The 17,313-nt window shown below is 36.8% G+C and overlaps 1 protein-coding gene across 1 annotated transcript in view; it reads right to left on the bottom strand.

Moving 5' to 3' along the window:
• Positions 1-17,313, bottom strand: part of LOC121238071 — an 85,768-nt gene that overhangs the window by 28,199 nt on the left and 40,256 nt on the right. The window contains 22 exon segments of the mRNA XM_041134932.1: positions 902-1,576; positions 1,724-1,996; positions 3,802-3,945; positions 4,028-4,136; positions 5,472-5,656; positions 5,849-5,962; positions 6,081-6,212; positions 6,450-6,770; positions 6,856-7,344; positions 8,458-8,529; positions 8,713-8,853; positions 8,937-9,035; positions 9,906-10,002; positions 10,201-10,310; positions 10,403-10,630; positions 10,739-10,960; positions 11,039-11,159; positions 11,415-11,482; positions 11,568-11,663; positions 12,161-12,274; positions 12,598-12,949; positions 13,128-13,220. Of these exon segments, the coding sequence (XP_040990866.1) occupies positions 902-1,576; positions 1,724-1,996; positions 3,802-3,945; positions 4,028-4,136; positions 5,472-5,656; positions 5,849-5,962; positions 6,081-6,212; positions 6,450-6,770; positions 6,856-7,344; positions 8,458-8,529; positions 8,713-8,853; positions 8,937-9,035; positions 9,906-10,002; positions 10,201-10,310; positions 10,403-10,630; positions 10,739-10,960; positions 11,039-11,159; positions 11,415-11,482; positions 11,568-11,663; positions 12,161-12,274; positions 12,598-12,949; positions 13,128-13,220 (4,255 nt within the window).

Below are 17,313 nucleotides of genomic sequence, written 5' to 3'. Positions count from 1 at the left end.
GAGCTCAACCTACAAGTCTTGTGAGTGGAGTATAGAAGATCATTTCAAATGTGCTAGCTAACATATTGAAGTTGGTGCTAGTAAAGATCATCTCCCACTTGCAGAATACTTTCACCGGGGGAAGACAAATATTAGATTCAGTTTTCATAGCCACTGATTACTTTGATAGCATAATAACATCAGCAAGACAGTTGTTTTGTGTGAACTAGATCTAAAATGGCGTATGATCATGTGAGTGGGATTTATAGTTGAGGAGATGTGGCTTTGGGCAACAATGGTGCAGTTGTATAGGTCAAAGTATATCCACAGTGCACTCAGTATTGATGAATGACGCATTCCGCTCTTACGTAGATAGTGACAAAAGGGTATCCCTTGTCTCCTCCATTGCTTATAATTGTCATGGAGGCCGTAGTAGAACAATCTTGGCACTGGTAAATGAGGACCACCTTTCAGGTTTCTCGATGGGGACCCGCAATGAGGATTTCTTATCTCACACCTATTATTTTCTATGACATGTTAATCCTTCATGAGTCTATGACATACTTTCTCTGCATTGCATGTTCCAAAGTTTTGAAGCAGTCTTTAAGTCTGAAGATTAGCTGCGCTAAGTCTGAGTTACTAGTTGTTGGCAATGTGGATAATGTTGACAGCCTAGTCCAAATCCAGCGATGTCGGGTGTCTACCTAGCCGATGATGCTGAATTCTCTCTTTTATTATCAATAAAACTTATCTTACTTGTCAAACAAAATTCTGAACATTAGTTTCCATCTAGCCCATCTGTTTTAAAGAACTCCAACTAGTGACCAAATCTAATGCACACATTGCCCCCATTTATAAAAATAAGAAACAAATGCAAGTAGTATTAAAAGAACAACCATCTGTAAGTAGGAAGTGATAGTACCTCAATCTTTACATTCACAAACCGCAGCCTCTTACCACGTCCAATAATTATAATTGGTTGATATCTGAATGAATGGGATTCCTTTGGATCAGTTTCTTCACTTAAACAGATAACCTTTCCACAACCATCATATGTGTATTCATCAATGCTTAAAGAATCTGCAACTAATTGTCTACTTGGGGACAGGTGCACCACATCTTCCTTCTGTTTGTAAACACGTTCACTGAGTACTATTGCATTTTTCCTACTCAGGGGATCATTGGTAGGGTCCATTGTTTCATCCCTTCCAGTTATTGCTCCCAAAGCAGGCACAAAAAACTCACCAACAGCAAGAAGAAAGTCAGGTACTACAAGAACTCGAGGCTGCTGAACCCGAACCACAAATGATTGGGATGACTTCCGCCATCTGTAGTCCATCAAGAACATTGTTGGAACTGGCACATCAATGTCAAGGTCAGCTTCTGTGTTTGTTCTTGAAAAGCTGCCTTTATCCAAGAAAAATGGAAAATTTCCAGGAGAAGCTTGTTTGGAAGCATCAGTGGATGATCCAAGCATCAGGCGCATCTCAGGTTTTATATCTGGGCGGATATCTAGAATGGAAAATTTGGGAATAGTTACATAGAGGTCTGTTTCAGAGGACGATGTCATCCGATATGATACCCAAAGACCTTCCAGCTGAAAAACCAAACAAACAATATAGTTTAGTACATAGCAGCCAACACTATGGAAAATATAAATAGTACAAAGCACAGATACACACACACATATATGTATATAATCAAGATCAAGATTCATGTAGGTTGAATCAAGATAATTACTCACCGCAATATGAGCTAGGGGTGACTCCTGAATGCCATTACACAACTCTAATAAGGCATGGTCAACTACAACTGCCACTATGGTAACCGTACGTGAGAGTAGCATTTGACTACTTATGTTGACCTTGTCAACCAGCATCCTCATGGTATCCTTTGAACCAGATTTCCTGCCTCGGAAGCTTGGAGGAAGCCTTGGCTCCTCACATAAGTTCATGTATGCACAATCCAGAATAACTTTGTATTCTTTGTCAGACATCACCCCATGCAATAAACCTACCTGCTCAAAAGATCAATCATACATATCAACTAAAGAATCATTTTTTTATAAGTAAAGAATTAACTAAAGAATCATAATCACAATCATCCCATAAAGTTTTTTTTTTTTTTTTCTTTAATTCAAACATGAGACCCTGAAAAGTTAACCAACCAAAAGTGTATAAAATACATCAAATGTCAATTTTGAATTTTAAGAGAGTTTCACTTTTAATCAAATGAGGGCACCATTTAAATAACATGATATTTGAAGAAACAAGCAAGAGATATATTTAGAGTCAGTTGTAGAATAGGTGATCCAACTTTGATCTCTAATCAAATTATTCAATCTATACAGAAAAAAAATATTTTCAGAAATGAAATGAGATAAAATCTACAATATTAAAATAAAAAAAAAAATTGGAATCTGAAACATTGAAATAGGATTACATAAAAGATTCCACCTGACTCTCATCTAGTTCCTTTTCGCTAAAGTTTTTGAATTTCAGGCATGGATGCTATCATATGTTTTATGGAATAACTTGATAGAATAACTCAATTTTAATCAGGATTTTGTTTTGCTGCATTGTAATTCATGAAACCCCTGAAGGCACAAAATTCATTTTGTGACACTGGTGGTTGAGTGGATCTCTTGACAGAATTAATAATAAAGTTGAAACTTTTAGAAGATTACAATTGAAGTGCAACAAATTATAATTGTGAGAATAAATTCAAATATCATATCAGATTAGAAATTTAGAATCCAGTCATGTAAGCTTCCTATTCCATGCTATCGGTTTAAACCGAGAAAAAAAAGAAAAAAAAAGACTAATGGAACCCTTTATTACTGCATAAACAAGCTTTATATCACGTGTATATGCGCGCACGGGTGTGTATAATTAGGTTGGTTATAATCAACCATTACATTGAATTACTATTTTTTTGTGTGATTAACCTATATAATTTAAATAAAAACCAAATTTGACACAGATTTTTCATTACACTTACACATAATGTCTTATAGCTAGTGGGTCTTCACCAGAAACTTAGCACAAATGTTTACATCCGAAAATACAAGGAAAAAGAAAAGAAAATAGTGAGCCTGAGTCATTCTGACACACCACCACAGGACCTTACACACACAGATTTCCCAAAAATTAAGTCAGCTAAAGTCCAACACAAATCATAAGTATCATGGATAAATCTAATCAGAAAGAAACAATATCAAATAAGGTATAAATGAACTAAACAAAGACTGCAACCCCTAAAATAATAGACTACGTTCATCACAATGAACCAATCACATCAAATTTAATCTAAAACCATATATACTAACAAGAACTAACACAGGTTTGAACTCATTGTAATAAATAAAACTGACAGATCTAGGAAAGCAACCCAAATATATTTTAAATATGACAAATTAAATCACAAAAAATCATAATCATTGCCCACCAAAGAAACTATTGAGCCCAAAAAATCACAGATTTTTCCACAACTTCTACTCTAGTATGAAACCAGACTGGGATCATAATTTGTGGAAAAATAAAGCATATATATGTAAAAAAAATAAAAAATAAATAAGAGACAATGTTCCATCCAAAAGGTTTCTTCCAGCACAGAAGCCCACTGACGTCAAGTAAATGCACAAGGCATATTATATGCCAGAGAACTACAGGTCTATACCATCTTCACATGACACCATATAGAACAATGTAAACCATAATGGCATCAACACTGCCCCACACAAGGTATATTAAAGTTGTTTAAGCCATCAAATGAGAAGCAAGAAAGTAACTAGTTGATAAGAATCTCAAGTGCAAATACTACCTTCACTTCTAGCGAAAAGGTTGGAACTTTTCTAAACACATCTCTCAAACTTCGGCGCACATTAACATCAAATCCTTGGCCTTCCCTTATCATTGGTTTACCAAGACTACCATTGATTCCTACAGACATGTTGATACCCAGAATCTGAAAAACAAAATGCCGGTGTGAAAAATAGTGAAGTAAATCGATAATGTCAATACACTATGAAATAAAAAAGGATATGAACCTCAGCACGTAAAACATCAATATGGACAGCTGAAGGATCTTTCTCTGGGCTGCCATGCCAACTAAATTTATTCGTCACCTGCAGCTGGCCCAGATCAAGTTGAATGAAACTGCAAAATACCAAAAGATTACACTCAACTGAACATTAAGCCTACAAATATTAACATCATGTATACAAAAAATTGCAAAGCTATTTTACCACAACTATTAAATCAACCAAAAAGGAAAAATGAACCGTAAGAAGGATAAATCGAGGAAAAGAAAAGGGGTTCCTAATCAAAATAAGTCAACACAACAAAGTTTAGCACTGCTAAATTTGTAGCTCAAGCTCAAATAGGCAGACAATTTAATACGATTTCCAAGCCATGCTCCTTGGACAAATTGAAATGTGATAGCATATAATCTTTCAGTAAACATTATATTTTTGTATACATCTTTAAGCAAAACAGGAACTACAAGACTTCATTTTCATGAAAGAATGTAGGAACTTAGGAATTTCTGTTTCTGCTGAGCTCAATAAAATAGGATTTTCAGAAATCTTTGTATAGAAATCCCAATCCCACCAATCAAAACTTAAAAAAAAAAAGAGTGGTCCTTCCAAATCACCCATGCAAGGAGTTATGTTTGCAACCCTTGTCATTGTCATCACAACCAAGACCACCATATTGAACCACCACCAATGTTACACAAACATCATTGCCATCATTCATGGCTGCAGCAGTCACACCACCACCACCACCACCCATCATTAGCAGCTTCCATCTATTACCGTACCCACAACAGCTGCTGCCACCGCATTTTCCAACCACTACAGTCATCAATATCACCCAAAATACTAATGCATCGTTACTACGACAACCACCAACATCTAACTCATCACCTCTTCATTGCTATCAGCAACAACAAAACCTATTAGTCATCGCCTTTACCATTTTAAATGATAAAATTCATCAATTCCCATCAACTAAAGGTTTTTGGATAATTGGTGATTTAACATCGAATCACAGCAGTGATCCTGAATTAGAACAAAACTCCACTCGTTGCATCTCATTTCGATTGAATATTTCACAGCTTGAACCCACTTATTGAGGAGTGTTTGGCCCACACATAAATGGAAATATAAGGATATTAAGTAAACAATTACGTTTAACTGTTGTCATGAACTTTAAATTTTGGGACAATTGGTAACTTAACCACCACCAACACCATTGTTGTCACCACCTCCACCAATACCAAGATCCCTGCGTCAAAAGTACTACATTACTCCAATTCACATACCTTCCAGATATTTATTTAATTTGTAAAATTTTCATGTGACACATTTCAACCTTTGAAATTAATACTTTTCTCTCTAGAACTCCTAGGTCGTAAATCGTCTCACTCAAATCGTATCTAGAAGTCTATCAAATTAGTATTATACAAGAAATAAGGCCAGATCTACGAACTCTTTGCTCATTGAATTTCTCGGAATGATGATTATTGGAGTGTCGAGTGAGAGGTCCAGCTTTAAAGCAGGAGATCCATCCATCTCATATTTCTGAATCAACCACTCAAAGTCTCCAACTTTATCCACAAGTTTGATTGCTTCTTCAGTATGTGGGGTAGCAAGATCCATAAAGTATGCTGTTATCTGCAGAAACCATGTAATAGCAAATATCTTAAATAAAAAATTAAAAATCAAGGAAGCGTTTTTCATAAGCGCTTCAAATAACATAGAAACCATGAGAAACTTGAATGTCAATAAATTAAAATACCTCGAGAATCATTAACACTGCTAAAGATGTAAACTACGGAAATAATCACCAGTAGTTTTGTAATGTACCTCCTGAACAAACCTATAGAGGAACACGATGCGTACAGCAGAAAGTCTCCCACACAAGCTGTAATCATATCCTTCGTAATCATCATCTTCAACACTATAAGAATTGAATTGGAACTGGAAAAGAAAATGAAAGAAAGGGTATCTGAGAATAAATAATGTGAATATAAATATAAAAGAACAAAACCCACAGCCTGTGATGCATCACTTGCTCACCAAAAACTGGGTAACAGACCTTAATAAGAGATTCAACCCCCGGGTTACGTATATCGCAAAGCCAACCCCAGCAGTGATCTGTTCCAAGAGACATGTCACGAAGTCTAAGATTTCCTAATGTGCCTTCAATGGAAAGAGAACTTGGGTGGACCTTGAAAAAGACAAAAGAAAACATGCAATTCAGAATATAGTACAGAATATCACAGTGATCTGAAAATAAAAACAAAAAGAAAACTGTTGTTGAACTACAGATGAAATTTAAAATCCACATTGGAGAAAACATAATAATATTTTGGAAGAGTAGCTAAACTCTCAGAAACAATTCATATTAACAATATTGAAACAGTAAAGAAAGGCTGAAACAAGTGACTACTGACAAGATCATCACCTTAATATCCAACAGGAAACTTTCTTGTACAAACATGGCAAGCTGAGAACCATCCTCCTTGTTAAGATATACAGAGACACTGTCAACATTCATGCCTAAGAAAAATACTACACGACCTTTACCGTAACCTAGCAACCCTTTAACATGTCCACTATATTCGGTCTTCTCTTTGTTCATCAAAGATTCATCTTCTGAAGTTTTTGTCATATCTGTACTGCTTCCCATATGATTCACAGCGCTTAAATCCAAGCCAAAACCAATTAAGGCAACAAGAGTGGGTCTGTTGCAAAAGAATTCTAGTTTGGACATTCGAATACTCATCTGAAAATATTCAATTGAAAAGATTAGTGTTACAAACTAATGTTGTCAAGTCTAACTCAAAGTCCAAGACGCTCAGCTCAGGTACCTGTGTATCTACACCATCATAGTCAGGCGAGCCAGAACTCCTTGTCGAGAAGGTAACAGATACAAAATCTGAATTATCACTGCCCTCTGCCTCATAATAGATCTCACCAGAAATGCCCTTCCCCTTTCCCAGATCTTTTTCATGAGAAAAGGCTTCAGCGGACTCAAACAGAGCAGAATCACTCCTGTCCACCATCGTTCCACTATGACCCACATCAATATTTGGTGGATAAATGCTGATATCTGACAAAGACATAAAATCTGGCAAAGCATCCTTGAAAATATCATCATTCTCAGGAAGTACTAAAGACGTCTCCCTTGGATGAGGATCAAATGAGCCAGGGGAAGCAGCCGATTTGTCATTTTTCTCAACTGAACAAGCTAGATACTGTGGACTTGAAGAGAGATGACCTTGAAGCTCATCTTTAATCTTTAAGGAGTGTAGCTTCATCTTGACTGTAAGGTCGCCCTCACAACGAATTACGTAAACCTGTAAAATAAAATGGTTAAATATTCAATGGAAAAATATATGATAATTGAAGAATCCCCTGTACTTGTAAATGGTTAGACAAAAAGTTTGTTAAGCCCAAAAAACTTCTCAACTTCAATAAGCTACATATGAACTCCAGTCGTGCACATCAAATATAAGGTTAACACATCTTATGGGAGATATTTATATGGACACACAGCCCCTTGAGGAACAGTAAGAACTTCAATGAGAAACATCAAGCAATGATTTCTCAAATTCTTATATCACCCAAACAAATCTAGCAAAGAACAGATTGGTTTAGCTCTACAGATGGCAGGGCTGGTCTGGGAGGGGAAGGCCCACTCAATCTCATTACCAAGAAAGCTCTCTCCAGAAACATGTCGTATCCAGTTTGGATTGATACAGAGAGATTAATTTGAGATATTGTACGTCCCAAGACTAAGAAACCTGCTTGCCCCATCCATCTGTTCCACAAGGCTGGCTTGGTGTTCAGATTGGGAAGTTATATTGAGGAATCTTGTCCCTCCTTTTTCCCACTACACTTCTCTAGAATTATGTCCTTTCTTTTGCAGTATTGTTAGCTGGCTAGCAAAACAATGAAAACCGACTTCACCAGTTTGTAAGGCATGAAGAAAGGGACTCGGTAAAACAATAGAATATAGCTAAATATCATGGATTTTAGAAGAATCAACAGGGTTGAAGAGAGATTTTATTCCAGTATTTGTACACGAATCAACAGATTAAAACCCTAAGTTCTTTATTTTTATGCAAGACCCATCCATTCTACTCGTCTCCTGCATGAAATGTAGAACTTGGCTACTGGGCTACACCCATTGACACAACAACAATGGGAGTCTTCATAGGCCCAGTTCCCCTGACATTCTCTTCTTAAAAATGAAATTGACAGATTTTCCTCCGAATGCCCCATGTGTTACTTCCGCCCAATAATGGAAGAGACAAGAACATCACATTATTCAAGTTAAAACTTTTCAAGTGTGTCAACAGAGAAACTTTTTTCTGGTTAGGTGTCTGTAATGTATACTTCACGTGTGCTTGGGTAGCACCCTTTTTGAGTTTTAATAAAGATACTAAATTTAAAAGAAGCGGCTATACAAACCTTGCCCCACCAGCAAGAACCTCAAGAATTAGAGTCTCATCAAGCTTCTCGTCAACTTTATCTCCAGTCTGCATAATTATATACAAAATTACACAATTGTAAATCTTAAAGCAATGAAAACTAGCTAGTAGTTAACGGTTTGCTAATATAACCTAAACCATACGGGAGGTGAATGAAGTCCCTAAAGATACCTTGAAACACAAAACCTTTAACTCTTTCATACTAATGAATAAATAAATGCACCTGCTAACCTTTCCATATACAAATAACTTTGTTTCTACCAATGATCCATTAATGACAAGGTCCGCTGCTTTCGAATTTGAGGACTGAGGCTCACCAAGCACAGCTTGAACATTGCTTCTTTCTCCAAGTAAATCAACAGATGGAGGTGCCTACATGAAGCAGAAATACATATTTACCTTAATGATAATCACCAAAAAGCCAAATAATGAAAAGATAGATTTAAAATTATTACAGAGGCTTGATATGTGGCCTGAATAAATCCTTTCAACCAAATGACTTTTTCATCCTCGTTGGAAAACAATACAACCCAGGTACTAGAAGATTCCAGAGCCTGGAAAATAAAAGTTAAAGCATTAGTTTTTCACTTACATAGATGGAAAAAAATAAACAGATCCATGTCCAAATTAGAGGAAATAATAGGTATAATAAATTGTTTTGTAACCCAACACAAATAGCATTTTGCCACACATGGTAATAAAGTATGCAAAAATTTCAGGGCTCGTGGAATCACACGATACCTCATATATTGTCTAATTGCAAACTTTTAAACAATAGATTTTTTTATAGTTAACTTTTGAACAATAGGCTTCCACAACAAGAAGAAAAAAGTAATCTCCATCAGAAGCAAAAACTACACAAGTTGAAATCTCCAGTTAAGTCAAACTAATCAAAATCAGTATCAACGGGGCCCCAACAGATAAAAAAAGAAACAAATCAAATCTACTAACCTCGTTTGTATTTCACAACCCATCTCAGTTCATCTAAACTCATCTCACTACTATTCATTACTATTCAGCAACTTTAACTCACAAATCTCACTACTATTCATAACTCATCTCACTACTATTTACAACCCATCTCACTACTATTTACAACTCATCTCACTACTATTCATCTCAACTCATCTTCGAATCCAAATGACACCTAAATGGCTAACTTTCATGAAGATCGAGAAGGGAAGCTGAAATATTTGCTTAGAATATTATGTAAACAATAAACAACTGAATATGTGAAGGTTCATGTGTATATATGTTGTTGTACTAACCGAAAGACACCATACTGTTAGTGTCTGAAGTAAGGCATGCAAAGTATAAAAACAGCACCTCTTAAACCTACCAAATACAAATTCTAAAAGGCAACAATAATTTTGATTCATACAAAGAAAAATTCAAACCATATTACTTAAAAGAACTACGCTTACCTTCTGAATGTCCATTCCCCTGAAACTCACGGCAAGACAAAACCGCGCACCACCAACATTTGTTGGAGGAACTTCATGCACTTGTCTTCCAGCCATGCTGCAACACCCCAAAAATGAAATACAACTGATTTGGTGTCTTAAAACTCCAAAAAGAAGATATTTACCAAAGGTAAAGGATCATCCAATAAAAAAATGTGAGGATAAAAGTACCTAAAGGTTAAGAAGATCAGATCACTAAGAGCAGAGAAGAATCAATATCCAAGAAACACAAGGAAAAGGAAAGGAAAATGAAAACCTTGTGCATCGCTGGTAGCTCTGGGACTTTTCTGACTCCAAAACATAAAGATATAACCCTGACAACACCAGAAAGCATGGCTGCCAAGTAGCCACAGAATTGCCTATTCCCTAAAAGAAGAAATTTATATCAGGAACGATTGAAATGAGATACATGAGGTGAATATCCAACCTGCTTGTATCCCTTGGAATTGAAAATATACCTTCCAAACTAGGATTCTAGCATCAGTAGCAAGATCTGCAGGACTCCAAGGAGCAAGTTCAGCTTGAAAATTATCAACTGTAGGCTGACTACCAGTTTCCATTGTACCATACAATATTTTAAGCAATTCCATGAGTCTGCAATATCTCGCTGGTGAAAAGTGAATACCAAGGTTTGGCACTTGAATAGAAATGCGAGTTGACGGGCAACTCGGGTGAGGTACTTTGATCTTCGATAATAATATACAAAAGTGTGTTAGCATGAATCCTCATCACTAAAAATGGCATAAAAAGAAACCCATATACCAATCATTATTTGAAAAAAAAAAAAACTATACCTGATCAATAAGTACTGCCATCCCACACCTATCAACCAGAGGACAGAAATTATCAGCTTCTTCTGGCATAGAAGATACAATTTGCTGATTACTGTGGTTTTCTGAGACCAAAGTGCAGTTCTGACGTTTAATACCACAATCTGTAAAGAAAGCAGCAATATCTCTTCCAGATATAAAAAAACGAGTATACATATTCTGCCTCGGTTCATCCGACTGACATTCCTGCAATAATGATTAACCGTTTCAGGCAAAGTATATGCAACTAAGAGCAATAAAAGAAGTCCAATTAAATATGCAAACCTTGGTATGCAACGTGAAATGACCAAAATCCAAGAGGAAATGACTGTCGCATATGGAAGAGCCACAAATTCTGATAGGAATTATAACTTTTGGAGCATCGAAATCAATGTCAAGAGCAAACCTGAGACACCAAGCAGAAATAGAAATAGGCTGAGTGCAAATATGGCCTTAGATAGGATATAAAAGAGATATGTATCCGACCCCAATTGTTTTGAGTTAAGGCTCGGTCAAAATAAATAAAGGATATACCAATTGGAATAAAAAACTGAAAAAAAAACAACTACGAAGAAACTAAGTTCATCTGAATGATGTGTGCTTAAATAACCAAATCAATTAACAGAGCAAACACACACAGAGAAATTCATAACGTCTTAACCTGCTCTTTTCTTCTAATACCATTTGAATTTGCTCCTGTGCCCTGCGAGTCACTTTCTCAATCTTCATCTGCCCTTAGATATATGAGTATTATTAGTTCAACTATTATTTAGTATCATCTTAAACACTTTGAAACGCATACTGACATCATTACCTGCAGAGCAGTTGCAGTTTCCAATGCAACAGTAGGACTAACGGCATTACTTCTCCTCACAAACTCGAAAAAGCGAGCACAACTTTCCATCAAAACCTGCAAACCCATACGGATTTAGGAAGTTTCATATGATAGGGACTGTAAGATGGTGGTGAGGGAAAAAAGAGAATGAAAAGGGACGAGCAAATCTGCAAGGCACATCCATGCATATTAAACATTACCAGCAGATATTAGAGATGAACAAAAGTACCTTGAAAAACTATGAGTTGTTTACAGAACAAGGTTCATAGAGAACATAAAAACCCACATAAACAGCGGACAAGAAAAAAATGATCTTTTCCCCACCCAGCTCTGTTACCATCCAACTAAAAGGTAGCAACTTGAAAGATTAGAGATGATAATGGCTTTCCATGTTTTCTTCTAATAATACAAATGAGATTTGCGGATTTTTTCAGAAAAGGGGCCTCATTGTGCATGTAAAGTTCAGAATGAGCTCATATAGGAGATTTCTGGACTGAGATATGATATTAAGTAACTACATTGTCAGATTCACGTATCACTCTTAGTTCCTCCTTCGATGACTATGCAATTACCGTAACATGGCAGGGAGAGATAGTAGCTGAAAGCCTCCAGTCAACATTCTCCCCAACTGGCGTGTGTACAAAACTAGCAGCTAATGCGTTCACCTTCTGCTCATTACAGACACTCTGCAAAGCAAATGCTGAAAACATGTAAGTGCACCAAAACAATACATATTTCAATATAGAGCTCTATAGAACTTTTAACTACAGCATCAGTTTTATCTCCACAAATAATAAGAATAAAAGAACCACCGGAAAATTTTTAGAAAATGTAGCAAAGAACAATAAAGGTAACAAGCAGTAAAATTGGATACATTTACAAACTGATGACCATACCGAAACTCGAGCAACATTTTCAGAACACTGCCAGTCTAAAACACTTCTATCGCATCAGACTTAAAAATCTTGGCATGAGACCATCAAAACCTTGACATTATAACAAAACAAACCTGTGCAAGTGAACCTTCGGGTGCTGATAAACCATAGAATCTCAATAACACATCGCAGTGTTTACTGCGATTTTTAAACTTGGTAGACACATGAAGTTGTTCGAATCTGCCACAAACAATTTCAGTCTGATTTATGTCGATGATCCTAGCAGCAGCCTGTCCAATTGATACAGTTACCAAAAACTGGATCATATTCTGCATGTCCTTTCCTGAATGTGATATCAACTCATCGTCTGGCTGATGACTCAGTAAATTATTGATTGCTTGCCATTCCTCTTTAGTCAGTCCTTCCTTTGTTATCTGTAGACCCTCAGAAGCATCCCCCACAGAGTCATCCTCAGAGTCTGCACGCCTGAGATGTTAAAAAAACTCATATAAATAGCCATGTACATAAGAAAGCAGGCAACAAGCAGAAGTTTCAGTGTAGCAAAAAGTGAAGAAATTAGGAACTACACATAGCCAAAGAAACAATCACAGGGCAACACAATTTATATTCAGAAACAGGTAGTAATATCAGGTTCCCCTCATACCATCTAAATGAAAGCCAGCTTCTCCTTTTGAGCCTCCTCTGCTCAGCTGCTTCCTTCAATTTCACAGATTCAACCTTGGCATGTGCAAGTAACCTATACATGCATAATCAAGAAATCAGAAAAAAATCTAAGACTATTCTTTTTTATGGAGAAAAAATCAAAGGTATGAACATTACAAGTAAAACCTTGAGAGGTCACTAAATAAAAGGGAGAAAGAAGAAGAAGACTCTTGTAAAAAAATAACAAGCATATCTAACATTTTTCATCAGCAGCAAAAGATATTAAAGAAGCACATACACATGGTGTGTACGAAAAAAGCACACAAAAAGGAAAATGAAACAGTGGGGGGAGGATTTTATTAAAAGACTTAGAATGCAGAGGCCAACACTTGAATAACTTTCTTAAAAATGCTTCTCTTAGTACACATATCCTTAGTCATGCATCGTGGAACCTTGTAAAGTTAAGAGAACAAAATCACTTCCAAACCATCTTCTCTTATAGTGCATATCCCCCTTTGCACAATAGGAGCTTCTAAGGTAGTATGACAAAATGTATAATCAAGCCAATTCCGACTTCAAACTCAATTAATTTCAATGCTAAGGCACGAGATATTGGGGTTGAAAATGCAGAGACACATAACCGATTGTCCAATTCAAATTTAAAATTGATCCCATGAAGTTGGAATAATTCCCCGGAGTATGATATCTTGCAAATGTAGAATTTAATGGAAACCTATTAGCCTAAGTAAAAGAACAATGAGTGAGATAATAGTCCACGTTTCGTGGAAACGGATAATTTCTCAATGATATGTATGTATGTCTTTTTGGATGGTTGCATTGAAGGAACCAAATTGTAAACTCACAATCAGAGTATGATCATTGAAACCTAAAACAATCACCATATCTTCAGAAAGCATGAAAGCAAAAAAAAGCTAAGCAATAACAATGTTTATTACATTCATTTTCTTTCTTGGTCTCCAACACATTTGGCACACAAAATTAAAGCAAGACACACTCCAGATACCATAGAGGTTCATTATTATATTAGAATAAATAAAACCTATCGTATCTCCCATTTGTCCAAAATCACTACTCCTATATGAATTGTTGTTGTGATGCTCTTCCACATCAAACTTTGTTCCTCCACCTACTAACCATATTATAGAGGAAGAGCTGGAACAAATACCGAGGCTATTGAAAGAAGGAAAAGAAAAGGCCAAAGTTCCCAATTTGATGGCATGTATAAAGCTAGCGATTTAACCAGTTTTATGTAGGGAAAATTTCGAGAGTGCGGTGCACGGGACTGGGGTTTTATTCTGCAGGAGTGGGTCTGAAGAGCTCTGCCTTGGAGAGGTTCCCCAACATAAAAAAAATAAAAGGGTTGGTTAAACCCAACAACCAATGAAGGCACCTCTTTCATCATTTTTGGCAGTAAAAGTTTCCATCTCCAAGGAAACCACTCTGATCCCCTATCCGAAAAATTCACAATTCACCCTTTGGGACTTCGATTCTCAAATAAAGTTTTTGTTTTGACAATTCAAACATAACAGAATATTTTTCACTAATGAATCAATATTAAATATTATGTCATTCAGTTTCGTATCAAAGTATTTCAGGTTCTATATTATCAAAGCACTCCTCGCGGGGAGGGGGGGGGGGGTCCCTCTTTTTTTGCCATTGACTTCTCAATCCCATCCATGGTAACAATCGTTCCCTGAGGCTTTACGAAGATCCCTTTGTATTGTGGAAGCTATCTAAATACTTGAGGTTTCAGTTACTGCAACAACCGAGCTATTATTATCTCTCACATTGGATTGTTTGGATGGAACTGTTTGTTCATTTAACGGATGATTATGGCAAAAAGTCTCATTGGCATAAAGGAATTTCTGTAGCAGAACAAAGCAGTGGAAATTAAGGCAGCCAAAAACCCCTAGTTTAGGCTAGTAATTGCATGTAAAATAAAAACAGGCCAAACATGACGAGAAAGCCCTTGTGCAGTATCCGTTGGTAGTCATAAACTATCCATACTTAGACATATACATATATACACCACAAAATCAGTCTGTAACCGTGGGTGCCTATGATCTTGCAGTGCTTGTGTGAATGGTTTTGCAGCCTTTGGTAGCATTTAAGCTTAATTTTTTTTTTTTTTTGAATTCTTAAGTTTCATAAGTACATTAATTGTAATAACCCGACCCAGCCCAAGCCTTGGAGGTAAACACAACCCCTTAGAAAAAAAAAAAAAAAAGGTGCAACACACCGTTTAGACTTGGGGTTCAGTTCCCCCTTCTTCTCTTTCTTTCCTAACCTGCAGACGCCATCTCTCTATGTTTCCCTCTCTCGCACACAGACACCTCGAAGCCCCTTTCCCTTTCCACTTTTTTCAGTCATGCACATTTCCCTTTTTTTCCGTTTTTCTCTCCTTCCCATCACTTTCTCTTTCCCTCTTTTCAGTACGCATGTGCCCCCCCCCCCCTCCCCACTTCACTCTTCCTCTCTTTTGTTTCTCTCTTGGTCTCTCACATCCTTTGTGTTTTCTATATCACTCCACGCAATTTGCCCCTGTTTCTATCAGTCTTTTGCACACGACAAGTACTTTTTTTTTTAATGTTAGGGAATTTCTCCAAGGCAGGGCCCTTCGAACCCACCCCTGCATAGTAAATCCCGGTCTCGTGCACCACACCCTCGAAAGTTTCCCTACACCCTCCGACAAGCTCCTCCGCTGCACGGAGTCCCTTGCTTTGCCTAGCCGACCAACCTCCAGGTTGTTTCTGGTAAGTGTTTCTCGTGCTCGCCCTCTCTGTGTGTTTCAGATCGAGTGATGTTGCTCCTCTTCGTGTACTATCGTTGTTCAGTTCTTTCACCGCCACCGTCCGACCTTGAGACCAAGCAAGTAAACCCTTGATTCCTCCCTCTCCTTTCTCTCTTTCGGTCCATTTTCCCCTTTTGTTTCTCACTCTATGCTTTGATCTGGCAACCAAGCCAAGCCGCTACATGCCCTTCGTTCAAACCACAGTGATCCAACTAGCTTCACCACATGAAGCCCCACTGCTCACCACCCAACCCGTCTTGCCGTAGCCTACTTGGACTGATTCAACCCAAGGTAAACCTTATATTTTTCTGCAATACTATGGTTTCTAGATTGTTAGGATTGTGTTGTTTTGGGTTACGGATTTGGTCATTGGGTTTGGTGATAAATGTTAATTGGTTGTTGGGTTTGGCAATTGTGGCTTTGTACATTTGGGCCATGTGAAGTTGATGTTTTGGTTGTGCAAGCATTGGGATTTTAGCAATTGTTTGATAAGGTTAAAAAGGGTGTATGGTGTTGTGTGAGTGGTTGCGGGTTGTTTTCTTGGAGGTGGTGTTAAGTGAATTACGAACAATGAGGATGAGTTATGATTGGATAATTGTCATGGGTTTGCTAAAGTGGAAAGGAAAATTAAGGCATACATGTCGGGTGGCTGAAGGTTTCAGGTTGACGTTTGATGAAGAGTCTTTTGAAGTGGTATAAGCATATGAATAATGATACCCTTACACATTCTTTTTGCTATTTGAATCTGGATTAAAAATTTCAGAACATAACATTCTTGCATAATCTAGAAGAAAATAAATTCAATCAACCAACGTAATCCTGTAATTTAATTAAAAATAAATTCAGTTTTATAAAAAATGGCTCAAAGAGCAAAAGAAGGTCAATTTTTATAAAATTGAATTTATTTTTAGTTAAATTACATGATTACGTTGGTTGATTGAATTTATTTTCTTCTAGATTATGCAAGAGGACCATGTTCCGAGATTTTTAATCCAAATTCCAAGAGCAAAAAGAAAAAAAAAAATAGCTGAGTAGTAAAACAGTAGTAAATGAGGTGTAAGTGTACCATTACCCTAAGCATATTATCATGTCACGCAGTTAGAATTGATTTAAATGTGGCGGTTTGTTAAGTAGCGAATGTTTATAAATATTTGAGTGATCATATTTATAATTGTAGTCATTCCGACCAGCTGGGAAGTTATTTTGGTTTCCTTGAAGTTGTGTGGTAACGAGTTAGAAGGTTGGGGAATCGTAGAGTTAGCACATTTCGTCTTATTTTAGATATACTAGTTTTAATTCTATTAATTTATAGTTTACATGAATTATGTTTAGGTGTCGTTCGGTTCTTGATGGGCACTATGTGAGGCAATTCAAA

Source organism: Juglans microcarpa x Juglans regia, chromosome 1D (assembly GCF_004785595.1).
Source record: "Juglans microcarpa x Juglans regia isolate MS1-56 chromosome 1D, Jm3101_v1.0, whole genome shotgun sequence".
Taxonomy (NCBI): domain Eukaryota; kingdom Viridiplantae; phylum Streptophyta; class Magnoliopsida; order Fagales; family Juglandaceae; genus Juglans; species Juglans microcarpa x Juglans regia.
The sequence above is the reverse complement of the archived record's forward strand: the minus strand, read 5'-3'. Positions and strand labels throughout refer to the sequence as shown.